Genomic DNA, 20,659 nt, shown 5'->3' with positions numbered 1-20,659 from the left:
CACCTGTATACTCTTCATAATATGAGTGTCGATAGCTTACAGAGCTATATTTGTAACAATGTAAAGTGCCCTACAAAAGTTAAAGAAAGAACATACGAACGACATGTTTTACTCGCAGTTGGAAATAGAGAGTAAAACATACAATGTTGCTCGACACCTAAAGTTATTTTTAATTCATTTGGGATTCGAACTTTCAGTTATTTGATCGTTAACCTACTTTCGACCCATTTACTCTCTTAGTACTAAAAATAGACAGTCAGTCAGACAGGCTATCTATTTATCAAAATCAAGCTGCATCTAGCAAAAATTTGATTTAAAATTATAAATTTGATTTGTTTATGAAGTACAAATACAGTGTAGTTAATCCGGGAGACTGATGCGTCTGCTCAACTATGCTGCAACTTAACTGTAAATGACGGGAACCAGCCACAGCGCTGTCCGCAGACGAGGAGGATTGATATCTTACTTATTTTACACTTCATAACATGTCCGTTATATTTTTAGAATAACCAGACTGCGTACGGTTACGAAGTTCTTCTTGTTTCCCAGACATGTTTTGCACATCAATCAAAATTATGTTGAAAAAATTTCCAAACTGCTTCTTCTTAAGAAAAATCTTGAGATCATAAATCAATTCAGTAGCCTCAATTTCTTGATAAGGTTGAGCTTAATTTTTTTAATAATATCCGATGAGAATCTGTAGTATTGTTAAGAATTTATTAGTCTGACATAAATGGACTATCCCAGATGATCGGGCAGTTCAGTGACTGCGGAGACGGGCGGAGGGGGGAGTCAGACTGGTCGCAAACCGGTGCCCGCCTCGCCAGGCTCCCAGCTAAATACGGCAACCTCCGCCAACCCTATCCGCAACGCAAATAACTCAGGTGACATACGAGTACTGTCTGCGAATTTCATCGCTAAATTATTGCTGGTATAAATACGTACATTCAAGTACCTACAGCTGTATTCGTCAAACAATGGAAGATGTCCACATATTTGCATTTATTTTCTGGTTTTTTATTTCAGAAAAACCTTATCCGTTTTTTATTCTTAAATACTAGGATTTATCTTTCATGATATTAAAGTTTACCAAAATGAGCCTTATGCTATCTCATTCACCTAAAACTGTTGCAGTCAGCGGCTTACACTAAAAGCCCTTGTGGACTTCTACCACTCAAGACTTATAATTTTATATAAAGAACATATATCAAGAACATTGGAACTGCTGAAATACAATCTTCATGAGTTCAAGCTGTGTTTTTTTTTTGTTACACAATTTTTAATAAATAAGGTGCAGGTAACCTTACCTCTAATGCAATTGTTCATTTACTAAAACATTTTAAAAGATAGGATAGAACCAAACAGTAGAATACTGAAGTTCATTCATTAAGTTTGTAAATTATTTGAAATAACAATGGTGTTCTTGAAACCAAAAATAATGCATAAAATACCTTTAACAATGTAAATATTATATTGCTTATGTTTTAAAATGCATATTTATGATAGTGTAGTGTCAAGGTTATGGTTATCATTTAACCTTCAACGATAACTGAAAATACCTAATAAATATATTGAACAATAGGCCATTTACTCATATTATATAATTATCTATTTTTTCACTTCACGTTTTTCATATAAAACTAACAGGAATATGCGAAATTAATTTTATTAGATTAAATAATTAAACAGTAAACCGAAAGTTATAAATAACTATCACTTTGTATTATGTTATAGTGTAATTAAACTTACACTATAAATTGAAATTAACAGTTGGTTATAAAATATTGACATTAACTTACCTTTAACGACATTTTGCCTTTATAATCGATTTTCTTCTTACAGCACGTGGACGTAAACAAACATGATTCGATCAAATATTATTTTGCACTGCAAAATAACTGACTGAAATATTATTGCTTATCTGTGTGATGTAAAAAACAACATTACGTAACTGCACATCTAATGCACTTTGTATACGACGGCACTTTTAACTCATATGAATCAAATATTCGATCTTTCGTATTCAGATTTGCATGCGACACACCATACACACACTTCGCTCGGCTACTATCTTGCTTCTATTAAATTTTTCCCTCGCTTCGGAGATCGCCTTGCTGATTTGACATTCGGATTCGGAAGTTACCACAATGTTGCCATATGAACTAACGCTTAAAAAAAATTTTGTCATTGAATTATTATCATTATAGAATTTATTTCTATATTGAATAATATTTGCCCTAACTTTAAATAAAATAATATTAAAAATGTTGGATTATATTTAATAACATTTAAATTTATTCAGTGAGTAAAAGTGCCATCTAGCGTATGTAATATTAATTAAAACGCCTGTTGATTGTAAATCTGTAGTAAAGATGGTAGTATTACAAAAATAACTTGTTCATTACTGAAAATTCGAAAAAAGTTGGTACTATTTTTTTCTTTTACACATCTATTTGTATTCTAAATCAAATAATCCCTTACGTAAAATACAATAATATGTTGGATTTCAAAATAAAATGTGAAAATTCTTCAGTAAGTAAAAGTGTCATCTAGCGTATATAATATTAATTAACACACCATTAGACCTTAGGTCATCCTTCAGTTGATTTTTAATTTAGAGTGTAGATGGCAGTATTACAAAAAATTGTTTTTCAGTAAAAATTCCAGTAAGTAATACTTTAGACATCTTTAAGTATCTCACTCTTTCACTCAAAAAAATAAGGCTAATTTAAAAAATGTCATTGTGTGATCTTTAGCGTTTATTATAATATTGTTAATTAAATTTCAATGAAATTACGATCAAATGTGTCAAATTAATTTTCGCTGTCTTCGTGTCCCGAAGTTTTCATCAAATGTGTCTTGACAGCTTGGAGTGCAGTTTTCACCTCATACTTTTGAGGATGTATGGACACGTAATGCGTTCGGAGCTCCGCCGCCATATTCGTTTGGTATTTGCAATGAGGACATTCGTACATATACAGTCCCTCATGACGGCCGCTGCGGAGGACGTGTTTGCGAAGGTTTTCCTGTGAGGATTAAAGGACACTCAGACTTTGTAATGAAAATTAGTAGCATTAGAACCATGCAAATATGAGCGGACAGCTCTCTCGACTGCCGGCGCGCTGTTCCAGCAGTGGCAACACTAACCAGACTGGCGCAGACGAAGTCGCAGTGTGGGCAGGCGTAGGGCTTGTGGCCGGCGTGGCAGCGCGCGTGACGCCGCATGTGGCTCGCCTGGTCGCTGCTGAAGGGGCACAGCGCGCACGAGTGTGTCCTGATGATCTCGCCGTGAGATCGGCGATGACTGAGAACCATTCCATCAATGTTACATATAGTACTACTTTTTGCTGTTCCTCTGTTCGAGCGAGGTGGTAAAATTTGACACAGAAAACTTTTTCCTAGAGATTCTTTACAAGTTTTCAGAGCTACATAGCAATTATGCCTTCAATCATAAATACGCCATCTAGTGGTCATAAAAAAACAACATACCGTATAAGCTGTGCCGCTGTGGTGGCCACGTATCCGCACTGCTCGTGCGGGCAGCGTCTCTCACTTGCAGTCACGGCGCTGGAATTCTCCATTCTTAAAAAAAAAACTTCAACATAGAATAATAATGCTACAATCTTTGCCAATAAAGCTTTAATGAGCTAAAGTGCATGTAGCATCACGTTGTCACGTTGGAATCTATCCTTTATGAACCTATAATGACAAGCAAATTCATGTTAAATATTGTATATGACTACATATAAATTATTATTTAATTTAACTACGAAATAGTTTAGCGTAAAGTAAAGAACAAATGATTTCATCTGTCAATTGGGAAATTAAAATAGCTAACTGGCGACACCGGTAAGCTAGTGACACTTGGAGCATCCGCTCGTCGGCGAAAATGACAACGGCACGGAGCGCGTTAGAGTTTCAACTGCATTAATGCAAGTCGGCGTCGCAATAATGCATAAGATATTGCACAAGTTGGATCATCAGCGGCATTAGACGCCCTCAATGGCTTTACAATGTTCTGGATACGATGAAAGTTCTGGTAATGGCCGCCGCCACTTGATTCATGCGGTTGGTGGCTAGAATTAGATCCCGCGCGACGGTTATCATTTTGATTGTCTATTTTAATCGTGTCGTTAACGAGTTCTCTTCTAACTAACTGTTTAATTATAAGACCAGTAGTACCACCATTCATGTTAAAACTCTGTGATAATATTAGTAATTTTATAAAAATTACCGACAACATTGAAGTTTCCAAGTCATTGTCAGATTTTTAACTTAATAATGGCGTTATGTTATAACAAATGAAAGATTTTTCTACAATACAAGAAAATAAAGGTATAAGCCATGAGAGGTAACTAATTTAAAGTCCTCTCCATAGCTGGTTATCTTTGATCTTTTCTTATTATGTGCAAATTTGTATAGCGACGGTTTGAGGTAATTTGAACAGGGAGAGTGTCACGAGATAAATGCATATTTTAACTGCAATAATCCTGCATACAAATATAAATATTTCACTGCGGTGTCCAATAAATAACTATGTGCCTGAATTACCCTGTACATAAGAGTCACGGCTCACGGCTCGCGGACAATAAACAACCACCAATTTGGCAACGTCAAATCACATCAACCAGTAAACTGCACGGTACGTCCAACACGTGCGTACAATAAAATTTAAATGTCGCCATCTCTTTCGGACGCACTAATATTTTGATCCGACGCTCGAAATACGAGGCATCCGGCAGAGAGTTTATTACAGTTTGGTATAAAAACATCAGCGCTGGCAACACTGAGCCGGCGGGGAAATGTCGCGCCGGCGCACTATCAAAGCGCGCGTCAAATTATGAATGTTTCCCGATGTTTGTGAGGAGTTGTGTGACAGCAGACACGCAAGCATCCGCTGCACTTGTCGCTTGCCTCTTTGCGACATGCAGACGGTTATTTTCGTGAAGGAGAGCGACACGATGCATTGATTCAACTTTAATTTGGAAGAGAATTGATGGAATGATGGCCGCCGTGTGAAAACTCTAATAACTATGACTCACGACATATTTGTCATACTCGAGATGGGATGCATCTTTTGCTATTTGGTAGTATCTCCTCCCCTAAGTAAGTATTATAATAAGGTTTAGATATTAGATGATATTAGAAAAGTTAAAAAAATAGTTTGAAAATATTTTATACCGTTATTAAAATTGCAAAATGTATTCCGTGTACAAACAATAGTTCATTTTTCCGTCAGCGCACTGCATTAATTATTCGGTCGCGTGTGTAAACTTTATTGGATTGAATGCGGCCGATAAATTGTCTTGTGACGCAAACTATCAGCGATTTCATTATTTACTTTTAAAGTACAACCTGGCCGACGAACTCGATCGATATTTGTACGATAGTAATGTATTATTGTTAGAACTTTGATTGATTGCTTAATGTGTGCGACTTTTTTCCTAACAAGCTACATACTCGTACATCATTTTAAGTTGTAGACAAAATCAAACAGACATACTTGGTTGAAGTTTTCTTCTTAGACTGATCGCTTTGTACTGTGGCGCTAGCATTGTTAACAAGCTCTGGCGCCTTCGAGGTAGTCTTACAGCCGTGCTCATGCTTCCAGTGGTTAGTGAGGCTGCTCTGTCGTGTGAAGTTGGCCCCGCACACGTCGCAAGCGAATGGTCTCTCAAACGTATGCCGCTTCAAATGATCGCGGAGAGATGACTTGCTGAATGTTTTAGGGCAAAGCGGGCAATCGTATTTGTCTACAACTTTCTCTCCGTCTCCTTTAACGATCTTCGTGATAGAAGGCGAGTGTAGGACCTCGTGGAAGAAGCACTCGGCCTGAGAGTCGGTGGTGAATGCGCACTGGCTGCAGTTCCACACTACTGAGGCGGTCGAGTGGCCGCCGCTCTGGTACACACAGGCTTTAGATCTGATGTGCCGAGTCACTTCTTGGAACAAGGTGAACGACATCCCACATCTCGAACACCTGCAAAGGTTGAATGTCATGAATATTTAAATACTTTATTAAATGTCTTAGAAATCAGACACTTACTTTTTCTTCTTGTCGGGATGGATGTTTCTTATGTGTTGCTTTAGTTCGATGATATTCCCGAGGCGCACATCGTCCGCACAATAAGGACATTTCTTGCTTAAATCTTTGACTGGCAATCCCTTCTCTCGTTGAATCTCCTTTCTCCGAACTCTGTGCTCAGAAGTTTGCCGATGTTGTTTAGCTTCGACCGAAGACTTGAATGTTACGGAGCACACGAGACAAAAGTACGCTCTCTGTTTGTGCTTCGATTTTAAATGAGCCGCCAGCGTGAGAGATGATTTAAACTTGTCCTTACAGAGGTCGCACTTGTGCAGCTCCTGGTAGGTATCGGTGGCCGCGTATGATAGCTCGTGCCCGGTCGCCCGGCTGTGCTGCCTCATTTCCACATTATACCTAAATTCCTTAGAACAAGTGGGGCAAGTAAAGATCGTCTTTTTGCGCAGTATTATAGGCATCGACCTATTGACGACGGCCACCACCTCGCTATGCTCCGGCCCGGATATGTGTCCGGCCATCGTGTCGGATGTTTCGCATTCGAACTTGCAAAAGGAACACCAGTAACGCCCCTCCATCGGCTCGCTGTTCAACTTGTGTTCGTCAGAAAACCAGTGTTGCATAAAATTTGATAGCCAGTTGGTGTAAAACTTGCACGGGCTGCACTGGAATGGTGATTGGTGTACTATGACGTCTATGTTGTCGAGAATTAGTTGTTGGTAGGTGGGACTCTTGGTATCGGTCGCTTTTCTGAAGTGGTAATGAGATATCAAATGCTTTCCCATCAATTGGTATCTAACTCTGGACTTGCAAACTGAACATTGTACAAAGTAAGGCTTCCGCTTTCTTTTCACTCTTTCTATTTTCGGGCTCATTATTATCTTTTGTTTCTTTCTTTGCGATCGTTGAGGCTGTAGGTAGATGGTATCGTTCAAGAACCGCGACGGGCGGGTGGCACGTTTTTCCGCAACGTTTCGTATGGGATCTATGTGACCGGAAAATTCCAATTCATGTTCCGGTAGCACCTTTCTCATGTGCAAGTTGGACATTAGATGTTTTTCGTATATAGCTCTGGAGCCGAGGCGCCTGTTGCAAGGGCCGCACCAGTACTGAACGGATCCCTTGTTCTGTATCGTCGTCTGCATGATCTGCGTCTTCTCCGGTGCCCCGGGCACCCACTTGCCCTTAGTATGCCCGGGCGGCGGCGCGTCGAAGTCGTCGTCGCGCTCGTTGCCCTCTGCGACAGTCAATGGCTTCCATTTGCCGCCAGAATGCTCCTCTCTAAGATCCCAGTCTTCGTTGTCAGGCGATGCCGGACGCCACTTGCCGCCGGTGTAGTGTGGTGGGGGCTTCCATTTGGCCCCATGGGCGCTCTCTTCCTCTTCGTCATCCTCGGATTCTTCACAATCATCAGATTCATCATCTCCTTTAAAATCATTAAAAGCTTCCAAGCTGTATGACGTGGACGGTACCTCCTTCTTAACATTACCACTGATGCTGGCCACGGCGTTAATAAGTTTCGTTTGATTGTCTTCGTTACTCCCTATTCGTAAACTATGTCCACCGATCCAATCGACCCCTCGGAGGTTAGATTCGACGGGACTGATTCTCGGCAAATCTCTAGAAGTCGATGCCACCGTTAAAGTTGTCTTTACGTCTATACTTGCCTTAGAAATGGACGTAGGTGGCGTGAGTCGAGATAGGGTCGTCTTTTTGACACTGCTCTGGAGTTCTAAGGATTGGAAAAAGACGTCGGCACCGAGACTGTACGTGGGTTCTAAAGGGTTGATAGGCAGAACGGATTTTGTTTCCGATTTGCTTTTGCCGCATCGCTGCTTGCGATGTTCAACGTAGTTGTCGAGGCCGACGATAGTGGCGTTACATTTGATGCAGAGATGGTTGTCGTCATCGTCGTCGTCCCGAGGTGACAGCATCTGGAATTGTTAATAAGCTTAAAGTGAGAGTTCTTTCAAATAAAAAATAAGTAAAAGTAACAGAGTACAGAAGTAAAGTAACAGTGATCTCCCAGTGTCACAAAAAGCCTATGACGATGCCAACTACTTATTTAACCATTGCAATGACGTGATTATCGATGTTATGTGCTGATGTCGCCGCGGCCCCGCATCGGCAGACGTTTGCATGCGCCGATCTATCACCCTAGTAGCATTAATTCAATACAACTTGCGGAAGAATGTGATTGTTTTGTCCGCGTTGATATCTAGGTTAAAAATAATGTAAATAGTACCGCAATATGACACAAAATTAAGATAATAAATTATGATGATTGTTCCTGTTTTCTATAGTATTGTGAAACAGGAGAATCAGAGCCGCATAAAAATATATAAGTAGTGTTTTTTTCAAATCCAAGTCAAAATCGTAAATGAATCAACATTTCTTTAGGTTTAGAACTGGTGAGCTTCATGAGAGAAGAAGTAACGTCGCATGTCAATCGCTTTTCTTTTGTCAAACAGTTGACAAATGGCTCGACGCCGCGACGCCAACCTCATAGTTGTCAGTCGTCATTATACTACGCGCAGGCCAGGAAGCGAGGGGTGTAGGGGCGTCGTAGAAACTTCATGAACTCTTTAAATAATTAAATTAAAATTGTTATAAAATTTAACATCGTCTCGTCACTGAAGTATGATAAAACGCAAACTATTGATTATCCTATTTATAAATTATTAAACTTTAATAAATGATACATCAGTTTAGAAGCGTCGTAAAGACAAAAACAAATAGAGCATTAATTTCCTCGTATCATTCTCACATGTCGGCGATCAATCATTATCCATCTTTTATGAGTCGAGTTGCACATGCGATGTCTTGTATTAGTGTCCTAGAATATTCTACCTTTGTGTTTGCCGGTGCTTGTGTGTTGTGTCTGTACAACACAACTTTGTGTAGGTGTTCGTTCAGTGTGTCCGTGTGTACACGTGTCTATGCAAGTGAGCTGTATGTGACGTGTATGTGTGCGTATGAGGACGTCCGTCAGTCACTCGTCCGCGAAGACGCCCGCTGCGGAACCTTCAGGCGATAGTAGGCTTGTTTCCCGTACACCGATTTTGGTTGGGTAATATCACATGGTGAATGTTCCGTTAAATGCGATTTTGTTTTAGCTCCTTTAATAAAGATATATATCATTTTACTTTGCTCTCACTTAGCTTACTAACTTAGAAAGCTGACTAGAAGCTCCATTCAATTTTCATCTATTTCCTTATATGCTGGTGGTATAGCTAAAAATTCTTATATTTTCATTATGTTAACAAAATGTCCCAAATGAAATGTATCGTTTCGAGAGTGTGCCGCGACATCGTGAAAGGCTGTCGTCCGAATAACGAGGCGGACATCGATCGGCGCCGACACGGCACGACAGCAACGCTTCTCGCGCGACAGTCCCAGCCACAGTTACTGCTTCTACATTCTACCTCTACTCTATACTCTTCTAATATCTCCGTTGTTTACTTATAATTTTATTTTCATCGGATCACGAATGCTTAAAATTGACTTTTTTACGAAAAAAAAAAACAAATCGTATAACACAAGAGTTTGAAAATAATTTATTCATTTTTCAACTGTGTCTGTAGTAATAAGCGCAGATTGGGTAAATAATGGAATCACAAGTCTTGACTAACTATACAGTGTGTGTTGCATTATCCTAGTGTGTACAGAGCTGTGGAATGCAAGGTGTACGGGCAAGAGTTTTCTGTCCGTGTTCATAAATCGGCCGAGCCCGCCCTAATCTAATGGATATTATAATTGATTTCTGAGCTAGTAGCGTCGCGCGGCTTTCCTCATATGACTTATTTGATGTGCTTTGAATACGATGCGCTTTTCAATACCTTACGTTACGAGAAGTAGGTGCAATTGTAATGAACAAAATACATAATTCGCTGTAACTCACAAACCATTAATGTGTATGGATAAAAAACTTGCACAAACAATTCCAATATCGAAAACTCAAGGAAACCTTTATGTACTTGTTATTTGTATATGACCTAGGTTTATCTTGTTAAAACCTGTTTAGTTTGTTTAATGAATTTCATTATTGTCGAGATCTTCTATCACTAATTGGAATAGATTATAACGCCGGGCTACAGTTAGGTAATCAATTTTAGTTGTAATCTGTCTGAAACTATTCGAGTTGAGAGTGTGGTCAAGCGTCCGGCGCGAGCGATGAGCCCCGCGGGGTTGATAGATTCATTAGAGGACGCGCTGACGTCACGCGACCGGTACCGGCCAGCGGATTACCTGCATCACTTGGCAAAAAACAATATAAGTAAATAGACTTTTTCTGGACCTCTCCTCTTTTCTAGCGATTAAAATTAGACAACGCATTTGCAACCTTCGTTTGCTACCTTATAGTATAAAAAACACCGGCCATCTTTATTTACATCGCTATCTATTGCTGCGCGGTTGGTCTCTTACGAGAGATCCACCACTCCTGGCCACGTTGCAGAGCGAATGCGGGGCCGCCCAGGGCACAATGGGCCGCGAGGCGCCTATCCGTCATTGGCGTACAAACAGCGGCGATTACTCTACGTCGCAGCGCCGCGCGCGCACTCATTATGCCGGCCAATCGGCGGCCGCGCGCGCGCACCCCGCCGCGTGCTTTATAACGCGCGCACGTTCCGATATATCACACGTCAGACCTCAAAAGGCCTTTTTACGAGTACACCTCGTATTCGTCATCGTTAGGTCCGTCGGCGTCGGAGGCGGCCTCGCGCCCGACGGTAAATAATAACACGAGAAAGAGTTATTCATCGTGGCCGCCGTCACTCTGCTTCTTTTTTTAAAATCGCGTTCGACTCTTGACACGGATTTGTGGAAATTGATGCGTCCGTTTATTCTTACACTGACCTACACGCGAGAGAAGACAGCGAGGCAATTCTCGTCCTTATATCTTGTCAGTTAGACGTCGTATTCCGTCGCGGGCTCGGATGTCGATTTATTAGTGTTTATTCGACGGCTGGAATGAGATGGAATCATTCGAGGTTAATATTATTCATGGTGATACTTAACAACACGAGCTGCGTGCTGTGTAGGTATGTAGATACCTGGCGAGGCGGCGAGGCGAGGACGACTGGCGAAGAACATTAATTTGGAGGAATCGAAGGAATTATTCGTCTCTCGACGAATTATTGCACGCTTTAAAGTCTTCGGAGACATTGAATGTATCCTCTTTATCGGATATTTTTGGCATACGAATAAGAGTTTCATTTATAATGTTAACAAGAATGAATAAATAAAGCTTATGTAGGTATAATCGATCTGTTATCCAGTTATTTAAAGTCGGCGGGCGGAGTGAGTCGTCTCGTGTTCGCACGCCATAAACATTGGCCTGCGATTTACTGCGACTGCACAACTGCGGCTCACTAATAAGGAATCATCAACAAAAGCAACGACATCGGATACAATTTCGTTAATCGCGTTTTACACTTATATCTACAATAATTCGTCGTTTAATGCTGTTATTTATAAGCGAATAGATTTCCTATAGATATTTACTTTAGTAATCAAAGTTATATTTAACTAAGAACATGTTTATTATTATGTGCTCATTAAAGAAGCAGAATGAATGCTCGCATCAACAGCACGTAGCGTAGGGTCGCGGGGTGCGGGATGCGGGGTGAGAGGCGCGGGGTCCATCGCGAGCGCGCATAAATCAACACGGTGGCACAATAAAGTCCGGATTTCAATTATACATAAATCTCGCATGACGTACGCTTAATGGACTCGGGAGAGTTCTGCCCCGACTCTGCAATTACCTATTGACCATTACGATTGTTCCGATCATTTGCTTATTACAAGGATAAGAAGGCGTGCCTCTAATTACCGCGCGCCGGAGCTGGGGCTACGACTGAGAGCTGCGAGAGACGAGACGCAAAACAACAAACTTCATTCATTAATTGTAATGAAGTCGCATTTAATGCTATGCTGCCCGCCTGTCTCAATGTCATGAAGGTCGGTTCATTTTTATAAACATCCAACAGATGTCGCTAGTTACAACTTAATAAAATAAGAGCTGTGTGCGTAAATTTCAATTAAATATTTTTTTATTGCGTGTTTTTAAAAATTGTAAAAAAAAACACACAAAAAGTTTTTCTAGCAGAGCGTGGTTTCGATCCACGGACCTCTGGGTTATGGGCCCAGCACGCTTCCACTGCGCCACTCTGCTCTTATGCGAGGTAATGAAAATAACAAATTGATTGTACGCAACCCAATTGATATTCATCATATGTGTATATTTTTATGTATATATGTATATACACACAATTTATAAATAAATGTGGCCTAATAATTTTTATTGCTATAGCATAATTATGCATGCAATTTTGTCAAACAAGTACCAAACTTAAAAGCAAAAAATAAAAATTGATCGTTAATAGGAAAATGTACAAAGTTTATATAGACGTAGTTATGTACAGTAGAGTACAATATGTTTATGTACGGAGCGCATTTTGTTCCGGCGAGCAATAAAATAAAAAGGCGGGCGATATTGTAGCGAGGCGGGAGTCGGGCGGCGGGCGTCGGGCGCTGACGTCCTTATTAAGCGGGAAAATTGAAAATTGACTCAGTAAGATGATTGGCAAGGGAATATTAGCTGGATGCAATTTTACCGCCTCTGTTTGCTTTTTTAAAGAAAATTCTTACGTGACGTTAATCCATCATTTTAACGCATGAAGCGTCTGTTCTATATTGAAGATAATTTTCCTTTATTTTTTTTAATATTATATAACCGAGTACGAAATACAATCTATAACTAATTGGTTTACTTAAAAAAATTAACAAGAACAATTAAATGCCTAGTGATATCATTTTGTAAAGTCAAACATAGATGGCGCTGTAGGAAGTATTTCCAATCTCTTTAAACCCTAAGAACATAGAATTTTAATGTTGTTGGGACAAATACTATGTTAGCTTACCGATCTATCGACGAGAATGGACTATGGTGTTTAAAGTTGATCGATATTTGTTTATAAACTAATTTACATGATAAGATGTATTATTAGACCAACATGGCATAATGTGGCACAAAACTACATAAACTAACATAGGCGAAACTGATTCGAGTTTCAAAAATTTAAAGCACTTTGATGATATATGTAAATATTATAACGCTCGCAGAACAATATAATGATTGTAATAAGTAAACGAAATCGAAAGAATTGATCGATCAAATTCGACTTGCTGTCTCCTTGCGACTAAGAGTGACAGCAGCGCCCCTGGCGGCGGCGCACGGCACCTGCTCGCGCTCGCCTTTACACGTTTATTATTTTGGCGCGTTATTCCCAATATTTCGCGCCATCTCATTACTTCACGTCGAGTGCGCTAATCCGTCGGGAGACGCGGCGCTAATGGCGGTGATCATGTGTCCTACCGCGCAACCTATTCGAATATGACGTATTACCGCCGCCAGAGGATTCCGTAATCAAGGAGAGACAAAAAATGTTCGGGCGATAAGTCTCGAGGGTGACGGGCGAATGATAAATCAAGACGAGCGAGAAACCGAAAAGAAATGCCAATAAATATCGCGCCCAAATCCAATAATTACGAAGGCAATGAGCCGGTGGCCACAAATCAACGGACGGACGGACGCGCATGCTAATGCCGCATCCTAACATCAGATTAAAAACATCAATACTTGTCAATGGAGGTCACCTCCCATGTAATTATAGGCAACAATATCCCGGGGAGGCAGGCCGCGGGATTAACATATATCAGCGTGGAATAATTGAAGGAATCGATTATGTGAGGAGTATTAATTGTTGATGCGCCCGCGCTGCACCGCACCGCGCGAGATCGCATCGCGTCCGGTGCGCGCGGCGGCGGGCCCGAGCCGGCCCGGCCCACACGGGCAGACTTCTGCCCGCACGTCACTCATGTGGTTTATATATTGAATGTTGTGAATATCATAGTATTGACAATAGCATGTCATATGTATGAATATTTGTTACTATGAATATGAATTACGATAGGAGTGTTTTCAAGTGCAGCGGTGCTGCTATCTGCGACGTAGAGCAACGTGACCGCACTTATTAACGCGTTATATTTACCTAATAACGCCCGGCGGTTAACACTGCTAATTCCTAATTTAAAAACCGAATAAACAAATGTATGTAAATTGGACAAGTTTATGGAAAAGCCGACGATAAACTTGCTCGATTGCACGTATCGTGCAGACATAGGATAAACGACTTTGTGCGTAGGAAATAAAGCCTGTGCGATTGCAAAGCTATCGTGGGCGCAATGAAGTGAACTCGGAACAGGCACGTTCAGAAACTGCTTACACGAATTAGCGCATCAAAACGGGCGCAGGGGGCGAAATTAGAAAACTCTCCCACTCGCCCTCGCGCCCCCCGTGTACCCCCGCGGCCATTCAGCACGTCATAAACTGACAATTTACGATAACGCCGGGATTAGCCTGTTTGTCTGTTATGCATCCGAGTGTGAGGAGCGGGCGCGGACACACTGGCGCACACCGCTCACCGCACTCCGCGCATCGACCTTCGCACGACGCTAATTATATTAAATTTAATCAAATACACTGAACTTTTTTAATACATAGCACTAATAAAAAGTACTAAATCTACGTAACTTATTTTAAGAATAAGTAGTTAAGTTGTGATTCCAATCTACTTTTCTTAAAAATACAAGGAAGTCAAATCCTTTCTGTGGTTTACATTATTCTAAAGAAAATTGAAGACAAGGAGTGTAAGTGTGTAATTGCCTTTACCTCGTCAACGCGAAACGAAATGTAACGGCGAACGAAATAGTTTCGCAAGACCACGCGGCCGCGCTCTGCCGTGCCGCCGCCGCCGCCGCCGCTGACAACAGAGTCTACCCCAATCCACTGTTACTCTTACACACCATTCTACCAAAAATATTACAATGATTATAATTTAGTGTAACACTGAAGCTGTCTGACGTAGTCACGTGTCTGCTACAGACAACATGTTGGTAATATTTCAAGTAAACAGATTCCTCCTCTAAACTTATCTCAACAGTTTATTGTGATAAAATTTATGTATTTAAAAAAGGTAATTTTGTATGTTTTAATGTTGCTCTGCTAATCGGCGAGGGCACGTTTCCGCGCTCCCTAAATAATTGTCTAGCTAAAAGAAAATCTCCGCGATTAGCATAAAAAAAACGTCTAAACAGCGTCGAGCTCGCGGCGATGCTTTCCTTCCGCAATATTTGTAAAAAAATTCCGCGCTTCCGGCATTTTGTCTCCACCGCGCCCGCCATCGCCATCGCCATCGCAAAAAGACAACGAAATTTAATTGCGCCAAATAAACTGTTGTAATTAATGAAGGCAATGAAAGGCAATTGTCTCCGCGGCGGCTTCCTTCGAGTTTTACAAGTTGAGCACAAAGTTGCATTCGGTTCAATGAACTTTCCTTTATTGCTTTTCATTAATTTTGAACCTGAATCTTAGCAAATAACATTGTGAGACATAAAAGTGCACATGGACTGAACATCTGCCAATGTTACAGTTACTACAGGTAGACTCCCATAGGTATATGTCTAGTATATGTTGGTATACATAGTAAAATGCTATTCTCTTAGCGTTGATTGAAAGTACTGTAGTGGGGACTTTTCTATTTTACATTAGGAAAGATACAGTCAATTTTAACGGCTCCCGTAAGAAGATCGAATGTAACAATATCATTGCAAGAGATTTCTTACTCACCCTCGCCTACACTAACGACATCTGTTCGAATTCGCAATAAACATAGAGTTGGCGATGTCACAGAGTTCTGTAGTGGCGGCGGCGTTTTCCATCACGCGGGCCCTCCGTCTTGGGGTTGCATAAAAGTTTACAGGCATTCGGCTAATAAATCGCGTCAAATAAATAAGTGTTGAGTCGGTCGGCGGCATATTGATTCGTCATGTGCCGCCTTGGAGGGCGCCGGGCGCGGCGGGGCGAGTGCGGGGTGCGCGCGGGGCGCGGGCGGCGGGAGCGCGGTCATAAAGGTGCGTAATGGCCGCCGTCGCAAGACAGCGCAGTACCGCGCATCGATTAGCGCCCGCCGCGCCCGCCGCCGACGCAACGCGTCCCGTCGCCCGACGCCCGGCGCCCGGCCATCAGCCCGCCCGTCTAACTCTTTTCAAATCAACACCAAATATTCATAGTTTTTACATTACTCCTTCTCCCAGAACTGTCTCTATGGCTCTTTAGTTATTAGTCTTATCCAAAGCTACATCTCTGTCACTAGATGGCGCTACTTGTTCGTAGTTGCGTGGTAGGATCGAAAGATTATTTCTTTTAATTCAAGGCATATTATTACGATAGGGATCAACGCCAAAGTGAAAAACTACCGGGCTGAAATGGACGTGGTGGCGCGGTAATGTGCAATTATGAACTGTCAATATAATAAACGTCGATGTCGTCCGCTTAGCATAAGTTATGTGGACGGACCGAGCGGCCGCGGCTCGCGTGAGCGCCCCCTGTAAATCTTGCAGGATAAAGAATGCGCCGGAATATTGTCTATAGTCGATGTCTAACAGACAAGAGGAAATCTAACCTTGTATCTGTGTGTGTACTCAGTGATTACTGAACACAATGAATAACATTAGTTAATTACAATATCATCAACTATAGCGTTTCATCTGATTTTTAAAGCAATTTGTTAATGTGTTGTAAGGATTGTATTTGTTTACATAACTACATATATACAGTTTGTATACATACTGATTGATTCTATTTCGTCTTCTATAGATTCAATCATGAAACGATTTGCTACGCGCATTTTGTTTTTATAAATTTATGTTACTGCTATTAAGTTAATTTATAAAGATAAGATATTATAATCAATATGAATAAATTAAAGCATATGTTTATGCAATTAAGTTTAGATACACAAATAATATGCGTCGCAACTTGACAACTTTTGTCACATTGAATATTTTCGATGAAGCGAACTGCTTACACGCAAAAACATTATCATTAAACGAATCAAAGTATCAAATCACCAATAGATGGAAATCTAGTTAATTAGTCGTTCAGAGTTAATTGCGCGCCAAACATCCTGTGCCGGCGGGACTCGAAGCCGGGTCTCTCACCACCGCCGCCGCCGCCGCTCCACTCGGACCATGATTAAAATCTCTCACTACATTCACACAAAGCCTTACTTTGATATATGTATAAATCTTATGAAACGTCTCCAGCGACCCGACGCGCCGTCCACCCTGCCGTGGGAATCGCGCCCCTACTTCCACAGTTATAAGGCGGCGATTAGCGTGAAGACTCTTAGGGTCCTGCCTACCACCTGTCAAGTGATATATTGGCTTTAAATAACATATCTTATTTATGTTGAATCGGAAACAAAACGTATAAAAGGTTTTTTTATTATAAATAATCGAGCGCAGCCGAGTGGGTGGAGAACTAAATTTGTACTCGAGCATGTACTACAAGTTATTGTCGATGCGCCCTTGTGCTCGCGTGTCCGTGTGTCCGCGAGTCCGCATTTTCACGTGTTCGTGTGTCCGTCGCTAGCAGCCGATAAATTGCCTCAGATAGTGTTTCTTCTCAATGTAATAAGCTGATTGTACTTGTTCGCGGTCAGCTAGCGCTACACATTAAATAATGAATGTTTAACTTAGGTATACAACCTGTTTACTTCACTAACTTCCCTTCCCTTCTCCCTGTCAAATTTTGTATACTTACATATGTTTTGTGTTTTCGTATCGCTCTTTTTATTTCATTTAGGAAGATGAAATCAAAAGCAAAATTGATTTTAAATTACAATCTACATATATAAATGTTTCAGACTGTATATAATTTAGCACCTTATCAAGATATTATTATATCTCTTACAATCTAGTTACTTAAATCTGTCAAAATCAATTGATATTTAAATATATAAATAAAAAATTAAAAAACATACATGAATAGGGGCTTTATGTGCCCAAACCGCGTCCATTAGAACATTTCATAATTCAGAGCGAGCGTACAGCGCCGCCTGCCGGCCGGTCTATGACACGCGCGCTAAATCTCCCCGAAGGCGGTCCCGGAGATCGTAAATTTTTATTTTCTAAATAAAAATAATGAATATAAATAAAATGGCCGCTCGTCCGGAAACATTTGTCTCGCGCGTCGCTGATAATCCCAGCCTGGATTTATTATTAATTACCCTACATTCTGACTGTCCCTACCTCGTATTGCTCTTATGCTCTCTGCGGTATGTTTGTTAGATTGATTTGCATCACAATTATTGTTTTGTTTGGTAAATAACATGAATCGAGATAATTTACTGATAAAAATATAAAACTTAATACAACTTTTATTAGATCACAGTAAATCCGCAATTGCTATTGTGAGGGACAACTTCAAAATCGTATTGATAGTCAAGTTTAGTGAAGGGTCTCGTCTATCGCTATAGTATCTGGGATCTGCGTCACCGGTGAAAGTTTTTGTTGTAAATGTGCCCGTTGCGCAAACGAGACGCATTATACAACGCTCGTAAATCTGTCGCAACAGACAGACAGACGTAATCTGTCCTTTATGACGAGTGATGCATTACGCACTTTGTGCACTACTCATAAATTTTGCTTTTTTTGTGCATTTTATTCCCTTGTCTAAGGAGCTCGGCAGTGCAGCGCAGGCGCAATAAATCAGCTATGTTATTTCTGTGAATGAAAACTTATACAATGATGATGGTAAGCCACACACGTGATTTTGCAAACTTGTTTTTACTATTTGATTTTGGTTAGACTTTTTTGCACGTATTAATCGTTGTGGAATCATATTAATTAACTTTTTAATAAAAAGTCTTGGACAGATACTAAATATCTTCTCTATGGATATTATCTGGGCGTCTGGTAATGACCATTTACTTGTCAAACTGTGTAACATTTTATGCCATTAAAGAAAAATGTTTTAAATAATTATTTATCAAAAGTCACAAAGTTTTACATAAGTAAAACATTGTTGATTAACCAATTATATTCTACTAGTGTTTGTTACAATTGAATATTTTATAAAAAAAAACATGTAATTTTGTTTTCCCGCGCTTTACAACCTGTACCTAGGTACATTGTTAGCATGTGCATGAGGTGAGGTGCATGAGGCGCGCGATGCGTGCAATTAATACGCGATTTTATTGAGATGTCGTGACGCATGTGTAGTTATGTTATACGTTATTTATTGACTTTGATTTTACAACTAAATACACAATTTATTACATTGAAATGAAAATATTATTTATGTCTGGAAGGATTTTTTTGCATGTTAATTTTATTTATATTTAATACTCAACATAAATATCTTATGTAAAATCTCAAATCTGAATAAATACATACGCTTATGTTTAGTCATATGCAATAGTCAATCTTACTTAATAACTTTATTCATAGGAAATTACTCGCTTTGAAATGATTATCAAATTTAACAATAATGTTATCTAGTTTAATACGGAGAAGTAATTTATAATTATTTTAAAACTATTAATAAAATAACTTTAGTATTTATTAAATAAACAATACCAAAGTTAACTGTTAAATTACGAAGATAACACAAGTTTACTTACAGTTAACTAGCTCCGCCCCCACAACTAACGCCATCTATTATTTGATTTGCGATACTTCAAATGTCAAGAAATATTTTTAGGTTATAAATTGTCAACTTAATTACACTCGTTATTGCAATCATGTAGTAAATTTGCGTTGGACTTATTTAAGGCAAATATTTATACTTAATCGATTGAACACCTACTTTTTTCATTTCATGTTGCAAAAGGTATAGAACGTGTGATTAATACAGACGCGTGAAAAACAATGATAAACAGGCTAGAAATTTACATTATTTAGTTATAACATAGAAAAATAGCAAGGCAACGGGCAAATCACAGTTCACTAACAAAAATTTGCATTGAAATAATACTCACCTGTGCTTAAAAGACGAAGTGATGAACAAAATAACGTGGAATGTTATTGCACTGTTGTGACTCAAGTCACTTTGCAGCTGCTGTGTGAGCGAGAGCGATACTGTACCGACGGAGCAAGTCGCGCTCCGCCCCCCTCCCTGTCCCGCCGCCACCGCTGCCGCTGACGGATCGCAATGACAGCAGACGCGCGCCAAGCGCCACATGTCGTAAACGCGTGGCGCGAAAACGCAACTGCGTTCAAAACACGCGGAATGACAATAAAATCGCAACGAGAACAATAAACTTAAAATTGAATATGCGAATGTCGGAACAGGTAAAGTACTAAAAAATAAATAAAAAAGTATGATTGCAAATGTAAAAAATCCCGCGATATATAAAACTGAAATAGTTTTGTTGAAACATTTGTGAGAAGTCGTACAGAGTGTTGTTGGAAACGCAGCATAAAGTTTGTTGTTGTGGGCCGATGGTTGTGTTTGTGGAATACTGAAGAGTAAATAAATTATTGAAGAATAAAAAGGTGGTTGACAGGCCGTGGCCGTGGCCGGCAACCGGTCGCAAGGAGCAGATTTAAATCGTCGGTCAGGTAAGTCGGACAATGGCCGTCCAGCCACGATTCGCTTAATTAAACATGATAAATAAAAAAGGCAGATGACCAGAGTCGCATCGTACATTCAAGATCAGGTACCGACTTTACTTTGGGTTATTTTTTAAAAAAGAAATAGTGCTTTACGTA

The 20,659-nt window shown here is 40.1% G+C and overlaps 2 protein-coding genes and 1 non-coding gene across 3 annotated transcripts in view; all 3 read right to left on the bottom strand.

Annotated features, from left to right (window-relative positions):
• LOC106126996 (ankyrin repeat domain-containing protein 29) overlaps positions 1–2,123 on the bottom strand; it is a 20,035-nt gene extending 17,912 nt beyond the window's left edge. The window contains exon 1 of the mRNA XM_013324911.1: positions 1,800–2,123. Within this exon, the coding sequence (XP_013180365.1) occupies positions 1,800–1,811 (12 nt within the window). The 5' untranslated portion in view covers positions 1,812–2,123. The remainder of the gene's footprint in view (positions 1–1,799) is intronic.
• Positions 2,124–2,779: 656 nt separating this feature from the next.
• Positions 2,780–20,000, bottom strand: LOC106127042 (zinc finger protein 184). Its single transcript, XM_013324986.1, has 6 exons — positions 19,927–20,000; positions 6,047–7,974; positions 5,504–5,980; positions 3,490–3,582; positions 3,148–3,304; positions 2,780–3,026 (listed from the first exon to the last, which is right to left on the bottom strand). The coding sequence occupies exons 2-6, from the start codon at positions 7,972–7,974 to the stop codon at positions 2,814–2,816; spliced, it is 2,868 nt and encodes a 955-aa protein (XP_013180440.1). The 5' UTR covers positions 19,927–20,000; the 3' UTR covers positions 2,780–2,813.
• TRNAM-CAU (transfer RNA methionine (anticodon CAU)) lies at positions 12,144–12,215 on the bottom strand. The gene has a single exon. It is a non-coding gene; the product is annotated as a tRNA-Met (tRNA).
• Positions 20,001–20,659: the final 659 nt, after the last annotated feature.

Source organism: Papilio xuthus, unplaced genomic scaffold (genome assembly GCF_000836235.2).
Source record: "Papilio xuthus unplaced genomic scaffold, Pxut_1.1 DF824888.1, whole genome shotgun sequence".
NCBI lineage: Eukaryota > Metazoa > Arthropoda > Insecta > Lepidoptera > Papilionidae > Papilio > Papilio xuthus.
This window is presented reverse-complemented; position numbering and strand designations above follow the sequence as displayed.

Coding starts and splice junctions, on each gene's coding strand:
- LOC106127042 (XM_013324986.1), bottom strand. CDS start 7,974: ATGCTGTCACCTCGGGACGACGACGATGACGACAACCATCTCTGCATC. Junction 5,981..6,046: donor CATCCCGACAAGAAGAAAAA/GTAAGTGTCTGA, acceptor CAACCTTTGCAG/GTGTTCGAGATGTGGGATGT. Junction 3,027..3,147: donor ACTTCGTCTGCGCCAGTCTG/GTTAGTGTTGCC, acceptor TAATCCTCACAG/GAAAACCTTCGCAAACACGT.